Source organism: Pseudonaja textilis, chromosome 1, assembly GCF_049901715.1.
Source record: "Pseudonaja textilis isolate UNSWEBS1 chromosome 1, rPseTex1.2, whole genome shotgun sequence".
Lineage (NCBI taxonomy): Eukaryota > Metazoa > Chordata > Lepidosauria > Squamata > Elapidae > Pseudonaja > Pseudonaja textilis.
This window is the reverse complement of record NC_141990.1, coordinates 286,734,175-286,758,022: the sequence shown is the minus strand read 5'-3', so window position 1 is coordinate 286,758,022 and position 23,848 is coordinate 286,734,175. Positions and strand designations below refer to the sequence as shown.

The following is a 23,848-nucleotide window of genomic DNA, read 5'->3' as shown; positions in this document are numbered from 1 at the left end:
AGTTGTTGTGAAAGTTCTTAAATCCGTTCCTAGTAATGCTGAAAAAGACATATGCACTGAACAATAGGCTATTAGACTAAAAGCTGGCAAACTTTTGACGTGTGACTGTTCTTTTTCACGCTCAATCACTATTTGCTTCCTGGTATCTAGACTGCTGCCTTTTCATGTCTTTTAACTTTATATTAATACATTTGCTATTTACACAAAGCAACACTGCCTTTGTTTGAACTTCACAAGAAATGCCCACAAGCTCTTATCTTTTGATCTGCTTCACGGCTGCATTACAATTGACACACATGATCAAAAGTTTATTTTATTTCAGCTATGTACTCTACAATTAGTGCCTTTTTTTTACTGCCCTTTTTTTTTAAAGTCTTAGATTTGTCAGACTCTTCCAGACAAAACCCTCAAGTTTTTTTTCCCCAGAAAATCTTAAAAAGGAAAGATTTAATTCTGGATCAATTTCCCCACAGTAAAACAAGCAGTTGAAGAACTTTAGGATCTTAGTTCGGGAGGTGTATCTGGCTGCCGGGAAGGATGGCTGCTTTGAAATGCTTCTAATTCTAGGAGAGCTTTGTTGATTCTGCTTATGATGGGATATGGAGTCAGGTCCACTTTAAATCTGCTAAGAGAAATTAAGCATTAGGCACATCTGTGTTACTGTAAGACCAAGTCATCATGTTTTAGATACATTTTGCAGGATGCAAAACAAAGATCTTTTACAATCTGTTCACAATAACATATTTTGCATTGTGGTAATTGGCAAAGAAGAAAAGTGAAGAGATCAATGAAGGAAGACAACAAAGCCTCTCCCTTTATTTATATAATTGAATTCTCTTATTATATGAATATAAGAACAGGAATGAATGTTTCCAAAATACTGCAGAAAAAAGAACAGACGGCTATTCCTTTCACACCTCCTAAAGGGTAACAATCTGTCTCCTAAATCTGAGAGTTAAAAAGAGAAGCAAAGGCAAAAAGGAGCTCCCCCTTTAACACACTATGTTTCCAAATTTCTGTAACGGAAGCCCCTTTTCCTTTGCAATAAGCCTGACTAACACAACTTTGAGAATCTAGCCTTCTTCCTTGTAACTGTTGTTAGTGGCTTAACATTCTGGATTTAGAAGAATTCAGGCAGTGAAAAAAAAGATAAGGGCAGACCTGGAGGAAAAGCTGAAGAAGTTGTGAACAGTGGTAGAGTAAAGAGAAGATCAATATCATGGAATTGCCAAGAAAAATGGAAGTCCAGGTCAAAGGAAGCAGGAGTCTTTGCTTTAAAAAATGGATATTTTGGTAGAAAGTTCTGGACAGGGTATAGAATAGACTTTTTCTGTGCACTGTGTGGAGAAATGTAATATTCTTATATTCTATCATTTTAGAAAATTAGGTTTTATATCAGTTTTGAATCAAACCTCTGGTAATTAATCAGAAGGTATGTTTATAACTGTTATATGTATCACTTGTCCAAATAAGGTGGATGTGTGTGTGCACACAAATACTGAAGCAAGCATTGTAATATCACACTTTGTATGAAATAGGAGGAGCACATAGCACAATGCTCATTTAGTCATTTTGACAAACACACTAGATCAGAGGTCCCCAACCATGGCAACTATAAGACTTTTGGACTTCAACTCCCAGAATTCTCCAGCCAGACTTCTGCACTAGATCTTGCAGATGCTGATCTGAACCCTGTCTTTTAATAGAGAATTTTCTATTGTGGTCTGCCTGGAGCATGTGTTTTACATCTTTTTATAAATTTTCTATTTAGTTGCTAAACCTGATCCAGGCAACTCTGAAAGTCCTTTCTACAGCACTGAATGTATTCACTTTTTAAAAGTTAATAGTGGGGTACATTTTAGCTTTTTGTTTTAAATAAAATTTGATTTTGGTTACCTCCTGAGGGCAGGAAGGAACAAACCTCTAATTACACAAAGATGTTTTTCCCCCAAAAGGCAACTGGACTTTCATGGGGTTTTTCCCTTTCAAAACGTTTTGCTTCTCATCCAAGAAGCTTCTTCAGCTCTAACTTAGGGGTGTGAAACTGGTGGCCTGCAGGCTAGATGCACCACGCTCAAATGGGAAAAACACAAAACATGTGATGGCAATGTGCTGTGGCAAGTTTGATACCTGTGAACTAACTGATGGGGAACAGAAGGATTTATATTTTTTGCAGTCATATGATTGGTAGACTCTAGCACCTCTACTGACACACTTATGTACTACATGGCACTAAGGCAGCATTACTGAAATCATTTCTATTTATTCTTTACTTTTTAATTACCAGAAAGGGCAATGTGTGGAGAATAAGGAAGAGGATCTTGATGGAGATATGCAAAAACTGTCACCTAAGCAGAGAAGCTGAAATGTTTTTTAAAGTCCCAAACAGGACCACATTCAGAAGTGGCTCAGGCAGACTTTTCCTAATTTATTAGAATATAAGGAGGAGAGGTGAGATAGGACAATCAAATTCTGTTATTATTGCCAATCTTTATAAATATAAGTTTAACTTCCATGCGGAGTTAATTTTTCTGGTCTGGTTTACCTAATGGGGCTAAGGGGAAGACATGAAACATTCCTTGGAAATTAGGTGGTACCAAAGGGAATTACCAACTTGGGGAATTGCCCCAAATCAGGAATTCAGACCAGGGTAGGAAGACCCAGAAGACTTTTGGGAGAGAAATTTTGAGATTCCCCAATCTTCTACTCTATGGGCATTGCCAAATGTTATCGGACTACTGAGACAGTCATCCCCCTTAGAGCTTGTGGAATTTCATTTTTCTTACCTCTCAGCATTGTATACTTGGGGTACCAAGCAAAGGTCTGCCATGGTCACCTAAAAAAACAAAGCACAGATAAATACCAATTCAAGATGCTTTCTCCTGGAGCTAAAGTCTTGTTACAATAAGCATCAGTCCAGGGAAAACAGTATAGCTTTTGTAATATAGAAGTTAAAATAATGGTGATTTTTGATAGTTTTGCCTTAGGATTCACCTGGCTTTGGACAAGTTTTTCTACATCTCTTTTTCCAATATCCTAATGTAAATAGTGATCCTAGTTCTCAGCTTACAACTGGTATCCTAGAGAGTCACAATGGGGGTATTCCCAGGGGGGCGTACTTGTGACCTGGTTCTGAAGGATGCCGCCCCTGCAGTCATGTGACCATATTTGGGTGCTTGGCAACCAGCCCGCATTTACAACTGATTACAGCATCCTGAAATCACATAATCTTATGACATTTTTGTTGAAAACCGGCATTTACTTTTGATTTTTGGTAAAAATGGCCCATTGATTGTTAAACAGCCATGGCATTTGCTTAGCAACCATCACAACTTAAATTGGTGACCTGTTTTATGGCTGTCACAACTTAAGGCATTATGGTCATACTACCTGTGTATGCCATTTGCTTGTGGATTTTTTGTTGGGCCATTTCATGCTGGAACTATTCATTGCTGCCAGGATACAGACAAATTATTTCTGCCTTTCTTAGACAAATGAATTCTGGAATGCTGCCCAACACACTGATGAATGAAACATTACTAATTGTAAGTTTCTGAGGCTCCTTTATGATCAGAAGCCTATGACCTCAGCTTGTGATACCTCATCCCCAACACAGTAGCAGCCAGCTGTTTCTTGCAGGATCTGTTCCAGAGCTGTAGGAAGGGAAAACAGAACCATTGTGGAAAACCAGGAATGATGTTGAGCTAAAACAGACTGCCATTTGCAATATTCTGAGTACAAGATAAACAGTATAAAAGAATGAAATCATTCTTACATATTTTGTTTAATTTGTGGTAACATGCAAAAGTAGGATTTGGGCTGAAACATTTACTTGAGTGGGAAAAACATACTGCCAACTTATTCAAGATAAAAATGTAACAATTATCTTTTTGATTAGAGTCACAACCACCAATGTCTATCTAATTCAGCATCCTACACTTTTCCACTTCTTTTCCCAGCCAGTGTTACTAAGCAGCTTCTAATGTCAACCCTGGAGCCATGTTTGAGGGCCTTCAGAGTTTCCACAGCAAGGCTGGATGAAGCTGTGGGGAAGGGAGAGTAGAACAGAGATAGCTGAGGAAATATGTAGCTAAAATAACATTCATTCTTCTGGGGACCAAGGACACTCTCACCAGCACCTGGAGGGGCTTGGATGGGAGGCATCTGGGATGGGGAGAGAGACCTGATTGGAGCATGTGATGGTTGTGTGTGATGGGGGAGGGGGGGGGGAGAGATCTTTGGATTTTGAACTGAGTGGGGAAAACCCAGGGAACTTCAGAGTCAGGTTTTCACCAGCTGTGCCAATATGACATGCCTAATAAATCTATACTTTGAGGAACCCAGCCTCAGAGTTTTGATTCATATGGGCTGTTACTTGGAACCCTGACATCTAATACTGGAGACAACCAATACACTATAAGTAAGAGCTACTGGTACCTTCCATGAATTTGTCCTGTGTTTCAAACCTACCCAGGTTAATGGTCATCAGTACATAATGTGGTAATAAGTTAAACATAATTTAATTATAGGCTTATAAAGAAGTATTTGCTTTTGTCAACCTTAATAATTCCACTTCATTAGAGGAATACTGATTTGAGCAGAGAGAAAAACTATTCTAGGGACCTAATAACTATTTTCCTCTCATATATAAAAAGGTTTGGTACTGAAAAAATATTTAAACTTTTTAACATTAAGGTTTTTTTCTCACTTGTTTTCATTCAACCAGCAATAAGACTTTTATAGTATTCTCCATGAGTTTTGCAAACCATCATTCATGCTTGGATTTGACAGTGCATTTTAATGGTTGACTATAAAGATAAACTATAAAACATTATATGAAAAATTTCCTGGAGATCTATTCCCACTAGATAGTTTCTCTAGGAAAGGGGAATATTCTATTTAAAGTTCCCAGAAACTCCCTGAAGCAGTGCATTAGGTTAATTGTTCTGCAGGGTTTCCCAGTACAAATCAGGCAAAAGGAAAGGCTTATTCGGAAAAAAGCCTTTGTCACATTTGGAAATGACTTAAATCGAGACGAACATCTGATACTGAAACTTGCCTTTGAAGCCTTGAGAAATGATGCGTTGTGCCCAATCTACTTTTTTCTCTCCAATCTGCTGCAGGACAGCTAGATTCTGAAAAACATGAGTGTCTGAAATATACTACCTATATATACATTTAGCATATAGTTTGTCACTGAACAATGGTCAGATCTTACTCTAAATAAATCTAACTTGCAGCATCAAAAGGACAGCAAATACTATTGTTAAGCAAGCAGTAATCTATATTTCAATCTATATTACAAATGGAGAACCTATGGCCTTCTAGATGTTGTTGAATTCCAATCCTAACTAGAACACCTAATCGCCAGGGACAATACATTAAAAAGTCCCTAGTTTCTGAACTCTGCTTTGTAACAGTGGAACAGATGAAACCGAGTGGAATAAACCTGTCCAACAATCAGTTTTCAGTGACATTTCCTATTGTTGTCCCATCCTTTTTGAAAAAGATATTTTTGACCTGAATGGTATTAAAACAAAACAAAAATAAAGATATCAATCGATGTTGAAGGTCAGAAAGGTAACTAACCCTGCAAAAATCAAGCTGTACATTATGTAATCATTTCCTTATCGCTCCATTCAGTATGAACATAAATGTGCCTTTATTTATTTATTTGTATCTCACCTGTTGTTATTTTTACAAGTAACTCAAGGCAGTGAATGTATACAACACACCTTTCTTCTCCTATTTTCCCCACAACAACAATCTTGTGAGGCAAGTTGTGCTAAGAGAGAATGACTGGCCCAAAGTCGCCCAGATGGCTTTCATAGGTATGGCAGGACTTGCACTCATGGCTTCCTGCTTTCTAGCTGGGTGCCTTAACCACTAGACAACTCTGGGGTAGCTAAGAGTTATTGGATACAAGATGGGCGGCAAATAAAATTTAAAAATAAATAAGTGCTTGTTGTACAAATGAGACCCCAGATTTGCTTCTGCAGCAATTACCACAGGGAAAGAAGGACTGTTTCCTTCACTTGAAAGAAAGTGGCTAATGCATACAGGAATAACACTCTCCCAATGCTCTTCCTCTGCATAATTTCTGGTTGAACACTATACATATTAAATATGAGAACTGGTACCAAAGGATTCTTGTTTACATCTTTTCCATTTCATACATAAAAAGCTGATTCCTTATGCTGGTTATAGCTATGGTCCTGCAGGAATAGATAAGACAACAGCCTGGCCATATTTTCTTTCAACAACAGAACCCACCTTCTGGGCAACAGGACTCATCTTGTGGCCACATGTTTAGTACAGTGCGTGCCAACTAGATTCTACTTACCAATCATGTCATAATTTAAATCAGAATGTCCTGTTTGTAAACTACTTGAAAACTCAAGTGTTTGGAGCAAGCAGGCATGCTTGCTTTGGAAATCAAACCCCAAGTGTCCTTTCTTGTGTACAAAATAGAGCACCTTAAAGAAATGTCCATGTCTTGTATGCTCAATTAGCAATCCACACCAGGCACAACAGAACCAGCATTTTCTGGGACAACATATTCTGTATCAATGTCAGAAGTGTAGTTGGATCCATAGTGTTAGAAAGAAAGGCAGCCAAGGCAAGAAAATGCTTACCTGCAGTGGTTGAATTCCAGAAGCAATATGGTTTGAGATCATCCGAACTGCAGCTCTCTTCTTTGGATCTTGCGGAAGGAGCCTCGGGAGTGGCCGGCTGTCCTCCAGATACTCTATGATGGCTAGCTGAAATAGACAGAGATTCATTCATTCATTCATTCATTCATTCATTCATTCATTCATTCATTCATTCATTCCCAAGGCTGCTCAACTGCCAACGGTACTGGGCAGTTTGCAAGAGAATTAAAATTGTTTGTTGATTTGCAGGGCCTATAGTCCACTCTAAGCTACCAACCCAGAGCAGCATAGCAACCATATCAATTCAATTCAACCACTGTCCCAGCTGTAGCCTGTGAGAAAAGCAGGATTTGTAAGGCTCTCTAAAGAAGCTTGGGAAATGCTTATTGCAAAGGGTAGATGTGGAAAAAAAAAATGTATAAGTCTGAAAAAGGTATAAAAATGTATAGGTCTGTGCCAACCTGGAGAATGGCAGTCCTACAAATATTTGGTCCCTGTGCCACGCAAGGCCTTGTACCCAGGTTCTGCATAAGTAGCGCTGCTCACATAATGAAGGAATAGCTTGGGTATACTGAAATGATCTATAACTGCTGCATTCTGGATCAGCTGTAATTTCTGAGTCTTCAAGGGCAGCCTCATGAAGAATATTCTTCATCATTAGGCAGCAGTGATCCTAGGGAGCTGATCAAAGAAAAAAGCCCAAAGAATTCCCATCCGGAATTGCAGTCCAAAATATCTGGTTAAGGCAAATGCTTTCAGCCTATCCTGGGCCAGTGTCTGTATATTAGGGATTCTCATAGTTAGTTATGTTGTGGCCTTCCTGCTAGACTAATACTTATTATGATACCAGATGCCACACTGGAAATACTCAGCCAACATAGCTCTAGGAAACTTTAAATGATCCTTCCCAAAAGAAGACTTCAAGTTAAGCAGAGTAGGAGAACCACAAGCAAAAATCTTGTGCAATGTCCATCATGTCTAGTTACAACCAGTTCCTTTCCTCTTTCCCAATAAATGTGTGCACATAACACACTAATGAAATCCCTGTTGCAAGAAACAGCAAGCCCAGGACTGCAAAGGGCAACCTGTCCCTCCCAGCCTTGTATCCCCCAATAATACCAGTGTGGAGTTACAGATGCATTGTTTTGCAACATCTCATAATTCACTGACCACAAGAAGCATTAGATATAAATCGTTAGGAATTCCCTCTGGTCCCCTCTTATCTTATCTTATATTCTGCCTTCTCTCTGTTTGCCAAATTGCTAATCTCAAGGTCTTTCTCTTTTTCTTTCACTTCTAGGCATGTGTCAAAGGGTAATTTCTCCTCTTCGATCTCCTTCTAAGAGGATGTAGCCTGTTGGATACCAGTTTTTTCTGGCCACCTCATTTCCTATATTTTCTGTAAATGAGGCTTTTTTGGTTGGAATTACAAAACCCGTTCCAGTAATATTTGCACAGGTTTGGTCTTGTATTCTAGGAATACAAAAAGCTTCCTCCAACATAAATGACTTAAATGCTTAGGGTTAAAGAAAAGGAAAACTCTTCAATATTGGGGTTGTCTTTCTTTCTAACTTGATTCTTTAGACTTTATTGTCTAATTATTCTAGCGTGCATCCTTATCCTTATGGTCCTTATCTTTACCCAAGCCTCCCTTCTGGAATTTTACGAGAATGAGTGCTAGGGCAATTATATTGCCTGTTTCAATTGGAGACCTTGGATGCAACCAAGAGCACCCATACAAGCCCTGTGAGGGGGTGTGAGAGGGCATGAGTATGGACTAGGGCAGGCTCATTTGCAGTCTCAGCTTGTGGATTCTGAGACCGTCACCACTCCTCCTTTATCATAGATTTCTATTGCTCTACTGGATAGTTTGTCAGCCAAGTAAAGCAATGGTGGCTTTACTGTTTACTAGGCACCGTGAGAGCCCCTGATCAGCATGTAGGGATAGTAGTAAGGCTTCTTTATCAGTATCATCAACTCCCTATAGATCAGCTGTCTCATGTTCAAAGCAAGCCTGCCAAACAGATCATCGGCAACAGATTGCCCACTAATAAAGCAATAAATTCTCTCCTGCTTTTCCAGATTGGCAGGTGGGACAGTATATTTTACGTTGGTTTGGGTTTTTGCTGGCTGAAGGGTGGGTAGAGAGCACTTTATCTGAGCCACGGGAATATTTGCTGGGCAGATTTCTACCAGTAGGGAATACATTCCTAAAAAGCTTGATTTTGGTGGCTTGGCTTCCAAGGGTTTAAGGACAGTAGCTCTAATGCAATGACAGCATCAGAATGAGTGATCAGAATGTTTGCCTTTTGTCTGGAGAGGGGGAGGCAGGTTAAATTAGGAAAATGCATTTTGCCCTTACGTTTGAGGGAAATAAGGCAAGATTGAGCTACTAAAATTAGTGCTTCACCCCCATCCCATTCCTACAATTGGGGAATACTCTCATTGCTACATACTTGTGGGAACCACATATTGTCATTCAATCATGATTTCCAAAATGGAGTTGCTAGATTTATAGTAAGTTACGAATTGCATCATTACTAATGGTGTCAGGTAAACTCATTCTAAAAATACAAGTTCCATTTCTGGAAACCATCCACATAGAATCTTTTGATTTGTCTCATGCTGGAAGCCATACTAAATGGGATAATATTTGCAAGTAGGATCAGCATGGGCTTTATTCACGTGGCTAAGATGACTTTCCTTTGTCAAAAAAAACAGCAGTGTTGCATGGTGTGCAAAGTCCTTAGTGTAGCCAACAGAAGCAAGTAAATAATTAACAGAATCGGGTTACTTACAGACTGGGAGAGAGTGATGCCATCGATTTTGATGGCAGGGACTTGCTGCATTGGATTCACTGCTTGAAAGTCTGAAGTCATCTGGAAAAACAAGATAATTCCTCAGGCCCTTGGATTCTTCAAATTAAGCTGAACATATTCAAGGAAGTTCTTGCAAAGATGAAAATTCAGGGGATTTTCATGGGGTTTAGGCTTGTCATTTCATTCACTAAACTAAATGTCTCTCCTTTCAAGATCACACTTGCACACAGTATCTTCCATACATTGATTTAAACTGATATGTATGTTCTACTGCATTCCACAGGGGAAGATAAAGACAAGCTCAATTCCTGGTGACTTTGTGAACCCTCCATATAATTTTCTTGCCAACAGCGTTGAAGTGGCTTGGGCTGCTTTCTCCTGAGATGTTTTACAACTTCTTTGTCCAGGCCACAGCTGCCATCAGCTTCAACTATAGTGCTGGACCCTCAAACATTCTTATTGTAATGCAACACTCACGTACTATATACAGATAAAAAGTCACATGCCAATTAATGGCTACACTTCTAATTTTGAGTGCTATGGATCTTGTTTTATTTCTTATAATGAAGCCTTTTACCTATTGGCCAATAGCAACTACATTGGGTATGATATGTAACAATAATTTTTATCTCAAAAAAATAAACTGAAGATTGAGGATTTGACTAGAAGACAAGAAATGCCAAATCAAGTTGCTTTTAAAGACAAATCACACGCTTGCCTTTGAAAACCAGAACAAAATACCCATTTCCCAGAAAGTAAGCTGTAACCCTCATGGAAATATATGTATACAATACAAACTGCAAATAAACTATCATTCCACATACAATGTGTGTACAATTTCCATTCCCACCAGTACTAAGTTTTGAACAGAATATCAGAAACCACATTCCGATAATCAAATAAGCAGATCCAGGAGGAGTCGATTTGGGGGAATAGTTTTAGGATGATAAGGAATAGGTGATTTAAGTACCCAAATAATTTTAGACTCCCATTTTATTTTTTAAGGTTTTCCCCCAAATGCTGGAAGGACTTAAATGTTGATCTACCTCCTGAGGAGGGACAAAACAAATGCAAGTGGGCCATCTTTTTTACACCTTTATCTTACGCATGCACATAGACATACAAACCCAGGCAATCCTCTTTTTACCTCCTGATCCCTTCGAAATAGTCTTCAGCATGAAAGAAAGGCAGAGAAGGCCCTGTGTCATCAGCAGTTAACCAAGAATGGAGTATCACTGATTTATATTCTTGGCGCTGTTAAAGAATTGAGTTATTGAAAAGCACCCCAGGGGAACATTTATCTTGCGTTATTAATTATAATGAGCAAAAATCTGGCTTCTGATTAAGATGAAAAGAAGAATGCTGCTGGATTAGACCAAACTCCATCTTGTATCTTTCTTCTCACAATGTCTGGTCAGATGGCTCAGAGAAGCCCATGAATAGGACACGAGAATAATTAAACAAACTGCTCCAAAGGACACGGGGAAGGATCATTTTAATCCTCTTTAAAGAACTTGAGATTTTACAGGAGACAGAAAGTTCTTAAACGACAAAACTGCCATGGATAAAATGAGTGCTGTTCTCAATGAACTGCCTGCAGAAAGAACTTGCCCATGTGAAACAGGATATTGAAAGCCAATCTCATTTTCTTTTGTTCTATAGAATGTGGAATGATATTTAAGAACCCTGGAACTCTCTTTTATAGTCAATGTCCCAGGACATTCAAATCTATTTTATCTTCAATTGACTAAAGAAAATCAAGAGGACTTTTTTTTTCAGCTAATGCATTTAATTAAATTAATGTTTTATTAAAAATTGTAGTCTTAGTGTTACCGTGCTTCTGATTTTTTTGTTATAACAGACCAACATGGTTCTCCTGCTACAATGGCTGCAATTACCTGTTGTTAGCTCGAAGTGCCTTGGTTTTAAATGTCTCTAAATTCTGTTAGAATATTTATACAACTTATACAGAGCAAACTAGTAATAGATTTATCTGCTAATTGATGTTATTTTCTTTCTTTTGCTTTACAGTAATTTTATAACTTTATAATGCACTGTTACAGGTGTTTTTTTAATATTCCATATTTTTAAATTACTCTAATTACTATAGTTTTAACTTCACTTTTATATTATTACATTTGCATAGTTTTCATGTTAATTATATCTTGTTTTTATAATATTTTGTCTAATCATGTTTAGACAACACTAAAGCTAAGGCTGTCCTTGTCGTATTGGTTCCAGATTTTGTTATATATTGTTTTTGCTTTGGTCAATGATCATAATAATAGGGATTTCCTTACCTGCTGCCCTCCATCCTTTATAAGATTTATGGATACTTGTTCATAGGCAATTCCCTTCAGAGCCAAAGCTACCAAGAGAAAAGTTAATACAATTACCTATTATAACACAGAATTGTTTAGATTTTTAAACTTTTGTGAAATGTTCTAAATTGTAACAAAATCAGTAAAATATTGCAATAATTATTAACAAATTTATTGCAATGAAGACCATTTGTTTCTGAGTAAAATGGATGATGCCATAATTAAAACAATAGTAGTTGCTTCTGATTCATTCTTACCAGCTTGCCAACCTGATGAGCTAATCTGTACCCTATGCTAAGCACAATTACAGGTATTCAATCACCCATATTTTACAAAACTGTAATAGCTGCATTTATATAACATAGTGCAGTGGTCTGTATGAAAGAATGGAAGGAATGTGGGCAAAGAGAAGCTGCCAAGGAAATTGTAAGGTAAGAGATAGCACAGTTCACAGCTGGATAGTGAGCGAAGCAAGAAACTCAGAAAAGACTCACCCTAGTTTCTTGGGCTGTAAAGAAAAAACGGGGGGAGGGTACAGACTTGCAAGTCTACACTTTCAGACTTGCAAAATTCTGTTAATGTAGCTTTACAATAAAGGAGAATTAGTTGATCTGATCATGTTTCCTTCCTGATCCACCTTGTAAGGCTGGCATATACTGAGAGAGAAATTGCTGGGAGATTCAGTAAGTGAGCAGAATGTTCCCCTTATTTACCCATTAAGTACAGCAGGGCATCTTATCTAGCTATTCCATCTTATTCTTATAGCAAAACATAGATGAGGTGACACTCTGCCCTGTTGGTCTCTTTCCCCCATTCACTCCAATGACTGAAATGAATGAAGCCTTGGAATTAAAATGGCTACACCATCAAAGGCTGAGTGGGTAGGGCTGGTTGATGACTAGGGAGAGTCCTGAAAAAAAATAAGCATCTAGTTCCATTTTTACCTCCCCCCACCCCACACTGGACTTCAGTGATTAACCATCAGAGAACCATCAGAAAAATAATGTGCAGTTTCCCACTCTCCCTTCCAGAGTTTATTTTTTGGAGTTACCAGCATCAACATTGATTCAACGGTACTAAATATATACCGGTTGAGTTTAAACTGGCTATACGGAGTAGCAATCCTACAATCGCTTATCTTGCTCAATACACTGACCAAGTATGTTATAAATCCTGTCTGCCAAGGTGCTACATTTGATAAGATCCCTAGGATGGGTCTTTTCTGCCATGGCACTTGCTTATGAAACATCATTTTAGGTGAGCGTGGCTCCCTCCTTGTTAATTTTCTGAAAGTCCCTCAGAACCAGGCCTGGGGGCCACAAGGGACTGGTGAGTTGCTGAGCCGGCTCCACTGCATTTAATATCTGCTGCCCGGACTTTTCCTTTTAATCATAATTTTTCATTCTCTGAATTTGGTAACTGTTTTATATTTCTGTTTTATTCTACAGTGTCCAGTGTCATTTTTTGCGAGACAGCCAGTTATATAAATATGATGAATGAATAAAGTAAAAGAATGCTCAGTGAATGGTTCAACATTAAACAGGAAGCAAACATTGGGACATTTATGTAATATATAGCATGCTATTGTTTTGCTGCAGAACATGCTAAATATTACATAAATGCCCCAATGTTTGCTTCCTGTTTAATGGTGAACCATTCACTAAGCATTCCATTTGTTTTTACACAATCTTTATTTCCATCATGTATCAGTCAACAGCCACTTGCACAGCTAGGAAATGGACCCTTCATACAGGACTCTATGCCTTGAGAAAAGCCAGCAGTGTCAGGGTTGTCCTAATCTCTGGGATAATGTTTCATAGGGCGGGTGCTATGAGAGAAAAGCCCCAGGTTAAGAAGACCTAGTGTCATCGATTCGCCCCTGGATCCTTCTCCAGATGTGAGATGGAGAAGGGCGAGTCTGCAGAGAAAGCCTGGAGCTGAGTGTTGGTCAGGATAATGGCTCAGAGACTGCTAGCCTGATGCAGCAGCTTCAGCTGGGTTAGATCAGACCAGCGACAGACTGAGGCTGAGGGAAATGAGCTGCAGCAATTTGGCCAGGAGGCTCCAGGCAAGGAGAAGAGAAGAGCTGCTGCCCATTTGCAATAAGGAGTGGAGTTCATGCCTTCTCCTAATCCAAGGACACATAGAGCAGACAGGCACTATGCCAATCAGCTAGGCTACTCATGAGGAGGCAACCTCGCCTCATGAAGGGCTGCACTAGCATTGCCCATTTATCCCTACCCTAAGGACTTGAGTATTGCTGGAGCAACATGCCCACTTCTGTGCTCATGCCATGTATCCTGGCCTGTTTGACTCTTGGACTGCTTTCTTGAACTTTATGTGTGTCCATTGGACTCAGTGACTCTTGCTGCACTTAGAAACTTAGAATCTGGACTGTGCAACGAAGGTGCTTTCCAAGTCCTGTTTGGGGGGTTTGAATAAACACTTTTAGAACTCTTGCCATGGGGCAGCACATCTGTCTATGCTTGCTTGGGCAATATTTTTTGCAGCTTTTTCTAAGTATACACACTTATTTGGCACCTTTTAATTTTTGCAGCAACTATTCTCTTATATTCTCTTAATTTTTATTAAATTTATGTGCTGCCCATCTCTTTCATTTCATCGAACATTTCCATTTGTGTATCTACATAAATCCATGTTGTGGTAAAACATTCCTTCCTTCCCCCACTGGGTTCCAAGCATCATCTACATTCTCTTTTCTTACATCTGCTTTCCATTTAGTCTGCAGGAAGAATAATAATCTGTTTTTCATACAAGACTATGTGATATATCTTCCTGAAGAATTCTTTTCATTAAAATCCACTCTTGTCAGTACTATGAAATGTTCTCATGTTTAGAAGCTGTTATCATTTTTGGATCCTTCACTAATTCTTTTATCATAAAGTAGCAAATCAACAAAACATTTAGGTTTGCTCCCTTGCCATGTAAACCCAAATTACTTATTCCAAAATAAATTAAATAAAAACATGTCATTTCTTTTTCCATATATCCTGTAATATTAACTAATCAATTTTTGAAACTTTGTTCATTTTGGTCATCTAAACCCTACTAGCTAGCTAAAACCATTCTTGTTTATTGTACTTCAGTTGTTACAACTTTTAAGCTTACTATTTACTAGTATGTCTTTAACATGAGGATGTAAGGAAGAAAATGTAGCATCTGCATTGTGTTATTTTTTTATGTTCAAACTGTAATTCTAATTAATGTCAGAATTTCCTTTTTTTTAAAAACAATCCGAAGATAGAAGGATCAATCACTCACAAACTCTTCTGAAAGATCCCACTTCAACATCATTAGATGCATGGAGATTGCATATATATTAAAACAAAGGAATAAATATCACAACACTTTTTTCTGCTTTATGAACCTATCACATAGTTAAACATATTTACATATTTATTTATTTATTTATTTATGTCAATTGTTTACAAGATAATAGGTATAAGTAAAAACATAGTTATGAATACATGGATACATATAAGAAAAATAAAAAAAGAAACAATAGGGCAGGGACGGTAGGCACGTTGGTTCGCTTATGCACACCCCCTACAGACCTCTTAGGAAAGGGATGAGGTCAATAGTAGACAGTCTAAGGTTAAAGTTTTTGTGGTTTGGGGAAGAAACCACAGAGTCACGTAGAGTATTCCAGACACTGACCACTCTGTTGCTGAAGTCGTATTTCCTGCAATCAAGTTTGGTGCGATTAACCTTGAGTTTGTATCTATTGTTTGCTCTTGTGTTGTTATGGTTGAAGCTGAAGTATTCATTGACAGGTAGGACACTGAAATGTATGATTTTATATACTATACTAAGATCAGACTGAAGATCGGACCGAAGGCGGTGTAGTTCTAGGTTTTTTAGGTCTAGAATTTCAAGTCTGGTGGCATAAAATATTCTGCAATGAGTAGAGGAGTGGAGAATTCTTCTTGCGAAATATTTCTGGACTTTCTCAACTGTGTTAATATCAGATACATAATGTGGGTTCCAGACTGATGAGCTATATTCGAGTATTGGTCTAGCAAATGTTTTGTATGCTCTAGTTATTAGTGTAATATTACCAGAGAAAAAGCTACATAAGATTAGGTTAATAACTCTTAACGCCTTTTTGGCTATGTTGTTGCAGTGGGCTCTAGCATTTTTAGATTATTAGAGATGAGTATTTCAAGGTCCTTTACAGAACTTGGAACATCAACAAGGTCTTGACTATTCCGCCTGTATTTTATTTTCTGATTATTATTTTTTTGCCAATATGTAGGACAGAGCATTTATTTGTTGAGATTTGAAGTTGCCATTTGTTTGACCATTCTGATATGTTGTGCATATGGGATACTGCATTTTCCATTGCTTTCACATGCTGAGAAAATGTGGAATATACAACCATTTGCATTTGGATAGCATGCCATTCCTAACTGTTAACAGTTTTCCAGTTGTTTTGGACAACAGCTTCCAAAGTCCTTTGCTATTAGTCATTCTGGTCAGAACTAAGGTTGAAAGTTGAAGAGCGAAACATCTAATAGATAATGAATTAGGTTCTTTATTTCTGTCCCAATGTAAAGAGACTTCTTCCAATCCACCTAAAACAGTAATTTGCTTGCTGCCAGTCTGTAATTTACTCAATCACTTGAGTAATTGTTAAATATAGTTAAGTTATAATTAACTGCATTTCAGCAACTAAATATCTGTACCAGATTTTAACAATATTAAAATATTAACAATAGTAATAAACAATAGTGCTATAAATAGAATCCAACAATTATTCTTACCGATTCGCACTCTCCAGGAGCAGGAGCTTCTGAAATAAGTGTAAAGAACTGGCTGGGGAAAAAAATGGTGAAAGCTACAATTGTAAGCTCATTCATTACAAGCTTCAAACTGCATATAATCTAAACTTCTGTTTGAAGGTTAAGCTGTAGAGACTAACAGTCCTAAGTAGCAAAAATCCAAAGAAGCACTGATTTTTAGCAAAGAGATTAGTAAACCAACAGCAAGTCCAGAACAGTAATACTATTAAGATGGAATTGGAACATTCATGCTGACTGTCTGAAGCTGAATTCACTCACAAAGGGCAGTTGAAATACTCCATTTTTGAAGAATCTTCCACCATTGTTATTTGTTTCATGAAATTTTGAAAGAAGATCATACACAGACAAGATTGTTCAGAAAGCTGCAGCTACTGATTTAACAAGGAGCAGGCTCTGAAGCCAAAGGACGATTAAAACAGAGAAGTATGAAAAAATGTGTAAAAAACCACCCCACAAATGCAATGGTATGACAGTCCCTAAACTGTATCAAAAAAATCCCACTTTATTCTCACCTTTTTGGAAGTCTCCATGCTAAGTACAGTGTGCATATAAGAGTATAGTATTCCTCAGAATGAAAGCTAACTCAGATAGTCTTGGCTGGGGCGGGGAACAGGAGCTTCACTTGCAGCCAATCACAACTGTCTAAATGCAGAGGAACAAAGAAATTACGACAGCTCATTCCTCCACAGATTTTAATCTAATATACTGAAGAAGAAAATACAAGCGACAATGCCATGTCTATTCTGCTCAATAGAAATTCATTTTATTTTACAGAATTGGCTAATAGTGCCTGCCTTTCTAAGTTATTTGCATTTCCTTCAATTACATAAGTCAATTCTTACAGGATTCAAAGCATTGTGAAAGGCCTAGAAAATGCAAAACAGAAGGCATAAGGAATGAATTGCTGAAGCAGAATAATATATATTTGCTCCATCATTTTCTTTCAGAAGAACTTGTGGGCTGTAGCTCCTTTACCTAGCCCTCAGTGGTGGGATTCAAAATGTTTTACTACCGATTCTGTGGGCGTGGCTTGGAGGACGTAGCAGGGAAGGTTACTGCAAAATCCCCATTCGCTCCCCACCCCACTAACCTGCTTCCCAGCTCTGTTCTTCTGTGCAGGGCAACAAAACAAGACCCAGCCAATCAGCTGGGACTCAGGAGGCAGAGAACAGATGGGGGCGGGGCCAGTCAGAGGTGGTATTTGCCAGTTCTCCAAACTACTCAAAATGTCCGCTACCGGTTCTCCTGAACTGGTGAGAACCTGCTGAATACCACCTCTGCCAGTACTTCTTACTGAGATGCATCAGGACCTGCACATGATATAGCATAAACACACTTCTTTAAATGGAAAATAGAAACTCAAATTAATACTGTGATTGAATTTCCATTACAAGTAGTCCTTGTTTTACAATCACAATTGACTAAAGTGAATTTTGCTCCATTTTATGATCTTTTGTGCTGCAATTAAGTGAATCACTGCAGTTGTTAAATTAATGACACCATTGTTAAGGGAATCTGGCTTCCCCATTGACTTTGCTTGTAAGGAGGTCACAAAAGGTGATCACATGATTATGGGACACTGCAACCGTCATAAACATGAGTCAGTTGCCAAGCATCTGAATGTTGATCACATGACCACAGGAATGCTGCAACGATTCTAAGTGTGAAAAACAGTCATAAGTTGCTTTTTTCACAGTGCTGTTGTAATTTTGAACGGTCACTAAATGAACTGTTGTAAGTCAAGGACTACCTGTATACTGTTGACTTTATGATATTCTTACTAGAAAACATAGCCCGTGGGTACGCGTGTTTAGAAATCAAAATGATTTTCGGAGTTCCGGTTTGAGCTTCTTCGGCGACAGACTGAAGCCTCGCCTCTGTGAGGCTTCGATCCGTGCTCGCCACTGGAGCGCCCCAAGCCAGCTGGTTTCGGGGCTAAGCCACCCCGTAGAGGTGGTGAAATTTGGGGAGACTGCCAGCAGGGTTGAGGAGAGCCGCATCTCTCCTCCCCAGCTGGCCATTACTCCCTTTCCCAAAGGTGGTTGTAGAAATGGCCACCACAAAGAAGAACTCGACCGGAAAAGAATGTGCAGAAGGAAGATAAGAAGAGAAAGTTTTGGTTGACCAGGTCAAACAGCAAAGGCAACCAATAAGGTACCCTGGAATTGAAACTATTAAAATAAAACAATAACATTGTTCCCTAAGAAGATTTTTAAGCTGCGAAGCAGAGAGAAAAGGGAAAATATTTGTTTTTTTCCCCTCCCTTTCCTATACTGACAGCTAAGAGACTTAAGCAAGAAATTGGAAAAAAAATCCACTTTGACATTAACAGGCATTTAATGCTGAAAATAAAAAGTCAAAGGGATAATAAAGATTTCTGGATAATCAAAAGCTTTTGAAAACAGGAAAGGAGAGAAAAAGAATAAAAGGGCAGGACCTGGAAGGGAGGAGACTGCCTGAAATTAAAAAGAACTTACAGCAAAATCTCAACACAACTTCCAAAAGATACATTTTAACTGAAATATCGCAACAAGAACTCCAGGAAGAAAAAGTGGAAAAAGAAATAAAGAAGAAATAACTTGGGACTATTTGGATTACTTGATTTCTGGATTTTGAATTATTATATTTGAATGACTAAAATCAATTGGGTGGTTGTTTAAAACTGTTTAAAATGGCTCCACTTTAAGAAGAACTGAAAATGGAACTTCAAAAGTACAAAGAAGATGCAAGAAGGGAGAGGTTCTTTTGGCTTCGTATTTCAGTTCTTAGAAATGGAGATTTGGAACTATAAGAAACAGCAAGAAATGCCTGCAGAACAAGAAGATTGCGACAAAGAAGAAGCTATTTTTAATGAACAAGTAATCTTAGGTGGGGGAAAAAATGAAAGTGGGGAAAGAGAATGGAAAGTTTAAGATTGGGAAAAACAACTCCAAAAAAAATAGAGTGAACAATAAGTATAAAATCAGAAAGCAACAGAAGAGGGAAATGCAGAAGAGAGAATTAGAAGTAGAGAGACAAGGGGGTAAAAAGGGGAGGGAGATGAGAGGGAAGAAAGAAAGGAAAAGAAGTTATAAAGGACAGAAATCAAATGTAGAGATAATGGGTGAAAATTTAATGGAAAAAGGGATTCTGCAAAGATCCATAAGATAGTATTGTTATATTAGAAATAGAAATAACTTTAGAAAATATGAAACAATGTATGATTAAAATGTTTGATAAAATAGCTATCGTAATTCAGTGGAATGCTTGTCAATAAATAATTGTAACAAAATGAATATTTAATGATTTACAAAACATATGTGAAGAGAAATAAGGGAAAAATTAATTATGGAGATATGTGTTTTTAAGGAAGTATGATATTTAATTGAAAAGAAGTGTTAAAGATGTTAAGATTTTAATGATTATTAATGATAGAACTGAATTGCAATGGAATGAGGGTTTATAATTACATGTATTTATAATCTTTTCTTTTTAAGAATATAGTGTATAGTTATAAGAATGTACCAAGCAGAATTCGATTGGAAGTTATGTATTATGTATTATATTGAAGGTCATGACCTTAAGGTATATATTGAAGTTTAAATAAGAGTTGAATGGATGTAATTAAAAGATATAAAGGTGTCATACTCCAATTAGTAACTAGAGGAAAAAATTGTTTAATGAGAAAAGATAATATGAAATTGAAACAGAACAGACAAAAGTATAAATATGATTTGAATTGAGATGAGATAATCAAAATAAAACTTGAGAAAATTAAAAGACAGGAAAATCTATACAGAAAATGTAGCATAGTATAAGACATGGAATAGAACACAAAAAGAAACATGAAATTGAGCTCTGTGTCCGTATAAAGAAGTTCAACCCGGGACCATGCTATTTTCAAAAAAGATGTTTTACTTGTATTTTGTATGTGTGAAAACCCAAATAAAACTTTATTTAAAAAAAAGAAATCAAAATGATTTGCTAGTCAATGTTGAAACATTTATATTGCTTGTTTATTAGACAAAAAAATCATTTGGCTTGAGAAAGGATCTCTTATCAGTGATCCTAACAGGAAACTGATAAAAAGGATAGTAGAAGCCCTAGTATGAATTATAGTTACCTTTTCTCAGCCAAAGAGAAACAAAAATAGTTCAAGATCTTTTCAAGGCAATTTTCAGTCACATCTACAGTCACTGTTTATCATTGTTAACAGAAATACAGCTACCCAATCAAGTAATTTATGAATTACTATATCTAAATCTTGTCTTAAAACTGTGGGACAGATGATGGCTCAAAATTGTGGGGAATCTTCATCATTTGGCTTCAAAGCCTGCTCCTTCAAATACACACTTCACTAAAAATCATGTTTCATATGACATGCTGGACACCGCTCCACCCAAATATTTTACATTAGTTGTTAGTCTACTGCAATCATCAAGGACTAGCAGTTAACATAAAAAAACTCAATTAAAAAACCCCAGAAACACAGAATATAACCAGCAAAGCCTTGGGCAAAGAGGAATCAAGAGTGATGCAAGCAACATTACAATACAAGTCCTACTCCTTTTCTACATGCATTGTGACACCGAGCTTCAAGGACTGTTTTTTACCATTTTAATGAAATCAGTGAGCCGACAGATTTCACTCAATGTAATAACCCTTTGATTCATTACGTGCCATCAACCCTAATCCATAAAGTACAATAATAATGTATTCATCAAGTATTTGTAGATTTAAACAGAGATATGTACCTTGATTTCTTTTTTAAATGGCTATACAATTAATTTTATAAATTTAGTTCTATGATGCATTGCTTCCATCAGCCATTTCTCTCAGGCCTTTGCCATTTCCATTAGCACTTTACTTTTGCTACAGGAGGGAAAGAGAATAGGTAGCATGATAGGCCTTATATATGCGCATATTTTAAGTCTGCTCACCTTCTACCCCACATGTTTCTGATACCATTATTTCTCCAAGATCTCTTAGTAGAGACAAAAAAAATAGAGCCCTCCTCTCCCATTTCACTTGAGAAAGTCAAGTGTTTTTCCCTGTTCTGATTTACCTGCACTTTAAAACAGGGGCTTCCAACCTTGGCAACTTTAAGTCTAGAGGACTTCCACTCGCAGAATTTCTCAGCCAGCTTTGTTGGCTGGGGAATTTTGGAAGTTGAAGTCTTTCAGGCTTAAAGTTGCCAAGGTTGGAGGCCCCTGCTTTAAAATGTACTGTTATTTTAGATGTAGCAGCCCTCTTTTTCCTCACTGCAAAATCTAGATAATAGTAAGTGGTATTATGCACTGGGCTTTGCTCTTATTTGCCAGTTTGGAGGCATTTGTCAGGTACACTGACTTTCTCCCTCTCCAAATCAGGTTAACCAGCAGCTGGTCAGTTCCAGTTCTCTGCTTCACAACAGAGAGAGCCAGTTTGGTGTTTTGATTAAGGTCCTAGTTGTTCCATAGACAGGAAACCTGCTGGGTCACCTTGACCCAACACCCCTCTCTCAGCTGTAGGAAGCAGGCAATGGAAAACAGTTTCAGAAATCTTGTAAGGGAAAACTGCAAGGACCTGTCCACCCAGTCACAACTGACTCAATAGCATACAACAGTTGCTACCGAATTACTGGTAGTCCTCAACTTACCGCCACAGTTGAGCCCAAAATTTATGTTGTTGAAGTGAGTTTTGCCCCATTTTACAATGTTTCTTGCCACTTCATTTGTTAAGTGAATCGCTGCAATTAAATTAGTAACACAGCTGTTAAGCAGATCTGGTTTCCCCATTGGCTTTGCTAGTTAGAAGGTCGCAAAAGGGAATCATGTGACTCTGGGATGCTGCAACCATCATGTAAATCACGTGACCACGAGGAGGCTACAACTGTCATAAGCATGAAAAATTGCCACTAGTCACTTTTTTCAGTGCCATTGTAACTTCAAATGGTGACTAACAGAACTGTTGTAAGTCAAGGACTACCTGTATGTAATTGCACAACAATAGCAGGTTCTGCTGTCCTCTTTTCTAGTTATATTGGCTCTAATAACTCCTTTTTCCAATTATTTTCTTTTTTCTTTTCTTTCCTTTTTTCTTTTTCTTCTGATGCCCAAATTGTCTTTAGGAGGAGAGGCAATCAAGAGTCCTGAAAAGGTCTGATATAATTTGTGTTTCATCGATCTACTGACAAGAGGTTTTCTCTGCTGCTGTAGATATAATAAAGGAGGAGGGCAGGGAAGCCAGAGGGGGAAAAAATTCATCTTTCTAGATAATAGCACACTCACAAACCAGGAATCTAGGACAGAGCAAAGGCAGTAAGGAAGGAATATCAATAGGTAAAATGGGTAATAAATGTTGTGCCAACTCAAGAGACTTGAGTGGAGAAGAACTGGATTCTAGAAATTCCAGGAACTGCATTTCCTAGAAGTTTATTTATGGCCCCAAATATGCTCCACCCTCTGGCTTCAGGTTTCAAACCCTTATTCAACGGCATGCAAAGATTGGTCACAGCCCTAAAAGACTTCAGAATCTGCATTAACCTCGTCTGGACGGTTTAACTATTACTTTAAATATTTAAGTTAACTATTAACCATTAAACTCTTTCAAGTTGGATAACCAAACTGGAGTCAGGTTGCTAAAAGATGTATTCACGATGACAAAACCCCAACTACATCGTGATCTTTTATCCGCGCAGCTGCCGGGAGAAGGAAGCAATAGTAACAAATACCTTTGCTAACGCAGCACACATCTCGCACTCTCCCCATTGACAAGTATTTCGTAGGGAGCCAGGCTCCTTTAAAAATGGGCGTGGCCTCGGCCGCCTCACGTTCCGCCCTGTACTATTAATATTAGCTAGCTAGGGATTCTATGAATTTTACGCCATTCCGGCGAATTGTTGGGATTGTGGGAGTTGTAGTTTCCTCTCTTCCCCAGCTTTTCTCTGTAATTCTGGAGAGCAACATGAATACCGTAGTATGCCAGGACCTTTTTAATAGCTTTATTTATTTGTTCAATTTCTAAGGCCACCCATCTTAGTCAATAACTCACATGCTTTGGACAGAAGCATTAGGTGTTTTAGTATAATATAGCTTAAATTGGTTAATATGTTATTTAGAAAGTGAATGTGTTTCCCATTGGGAGTGAATGCAGTCTTGTTCATTAGGTTCACTGTAATTTGACTGCTTTTATTTTTTTTTAATTCTCTCCAGTGTTATCACTGTCCTTTTTCACTATAAAGAAATGCACTTGGTTTCATTACACAGAATAAA

The 23,848-nt window shown here is 37.8% G+C and overlaps 1 protein-coding gene across 11 annotated transcripts; it reads right to left on the bottom strand.

Annotated features, from left to right (window-relative positions):
- Nucleotides 1–293: 293 nt before the first annotated feature.
- Nucleotides 294–23,363, bottom strand: GSTZ1 (glutathione S-transferase zeta 1). Of its 11 annotated transcripts, none has more exons than XM_087922014.1 (11): nt 23,308–23,363; nt 22,234–22,323; nt 17,129–17,258; nt 16,578–16,629; nt 11,773–11,840; nt 9,452–9,532; nt 6,636–6,761; nt 5,060–5,135; nt 3,601–3,653; nt 2,787–2,836; nt 294–625 (listed from the first exon to the last, which is right to left on the bottom strand). In XM_087922014.1, the coding sequence occupies exons 3-11, from the start codon at nt 17,162–17,164 to the stop codon at nt 496–498; spliced, it is 672 nt and encodes a 223-aa protein (XP_087778140.1). In that variant the 5' UTR covers nt 17,165–17,258; nt 22,234–22,323; nt 23,308–23,363; the 3' UTR covers nt 294–495. The 11 variants fall into 11 exon arrangements, with proteins under 11 accessions (XP_087778140.1, XP_087778143.1, XP_087778142.1 ...); XM_087922017.1 differs by having other exon boundaries at nt 294–622; XM_087922016.1 differs by lacking the exon at nt 22,234–22,323 and adding an exon at nt 21,350–21,467.
- Between the last annotated feature and the right edge of the window lie 485 nt (nt 23,364–23,848).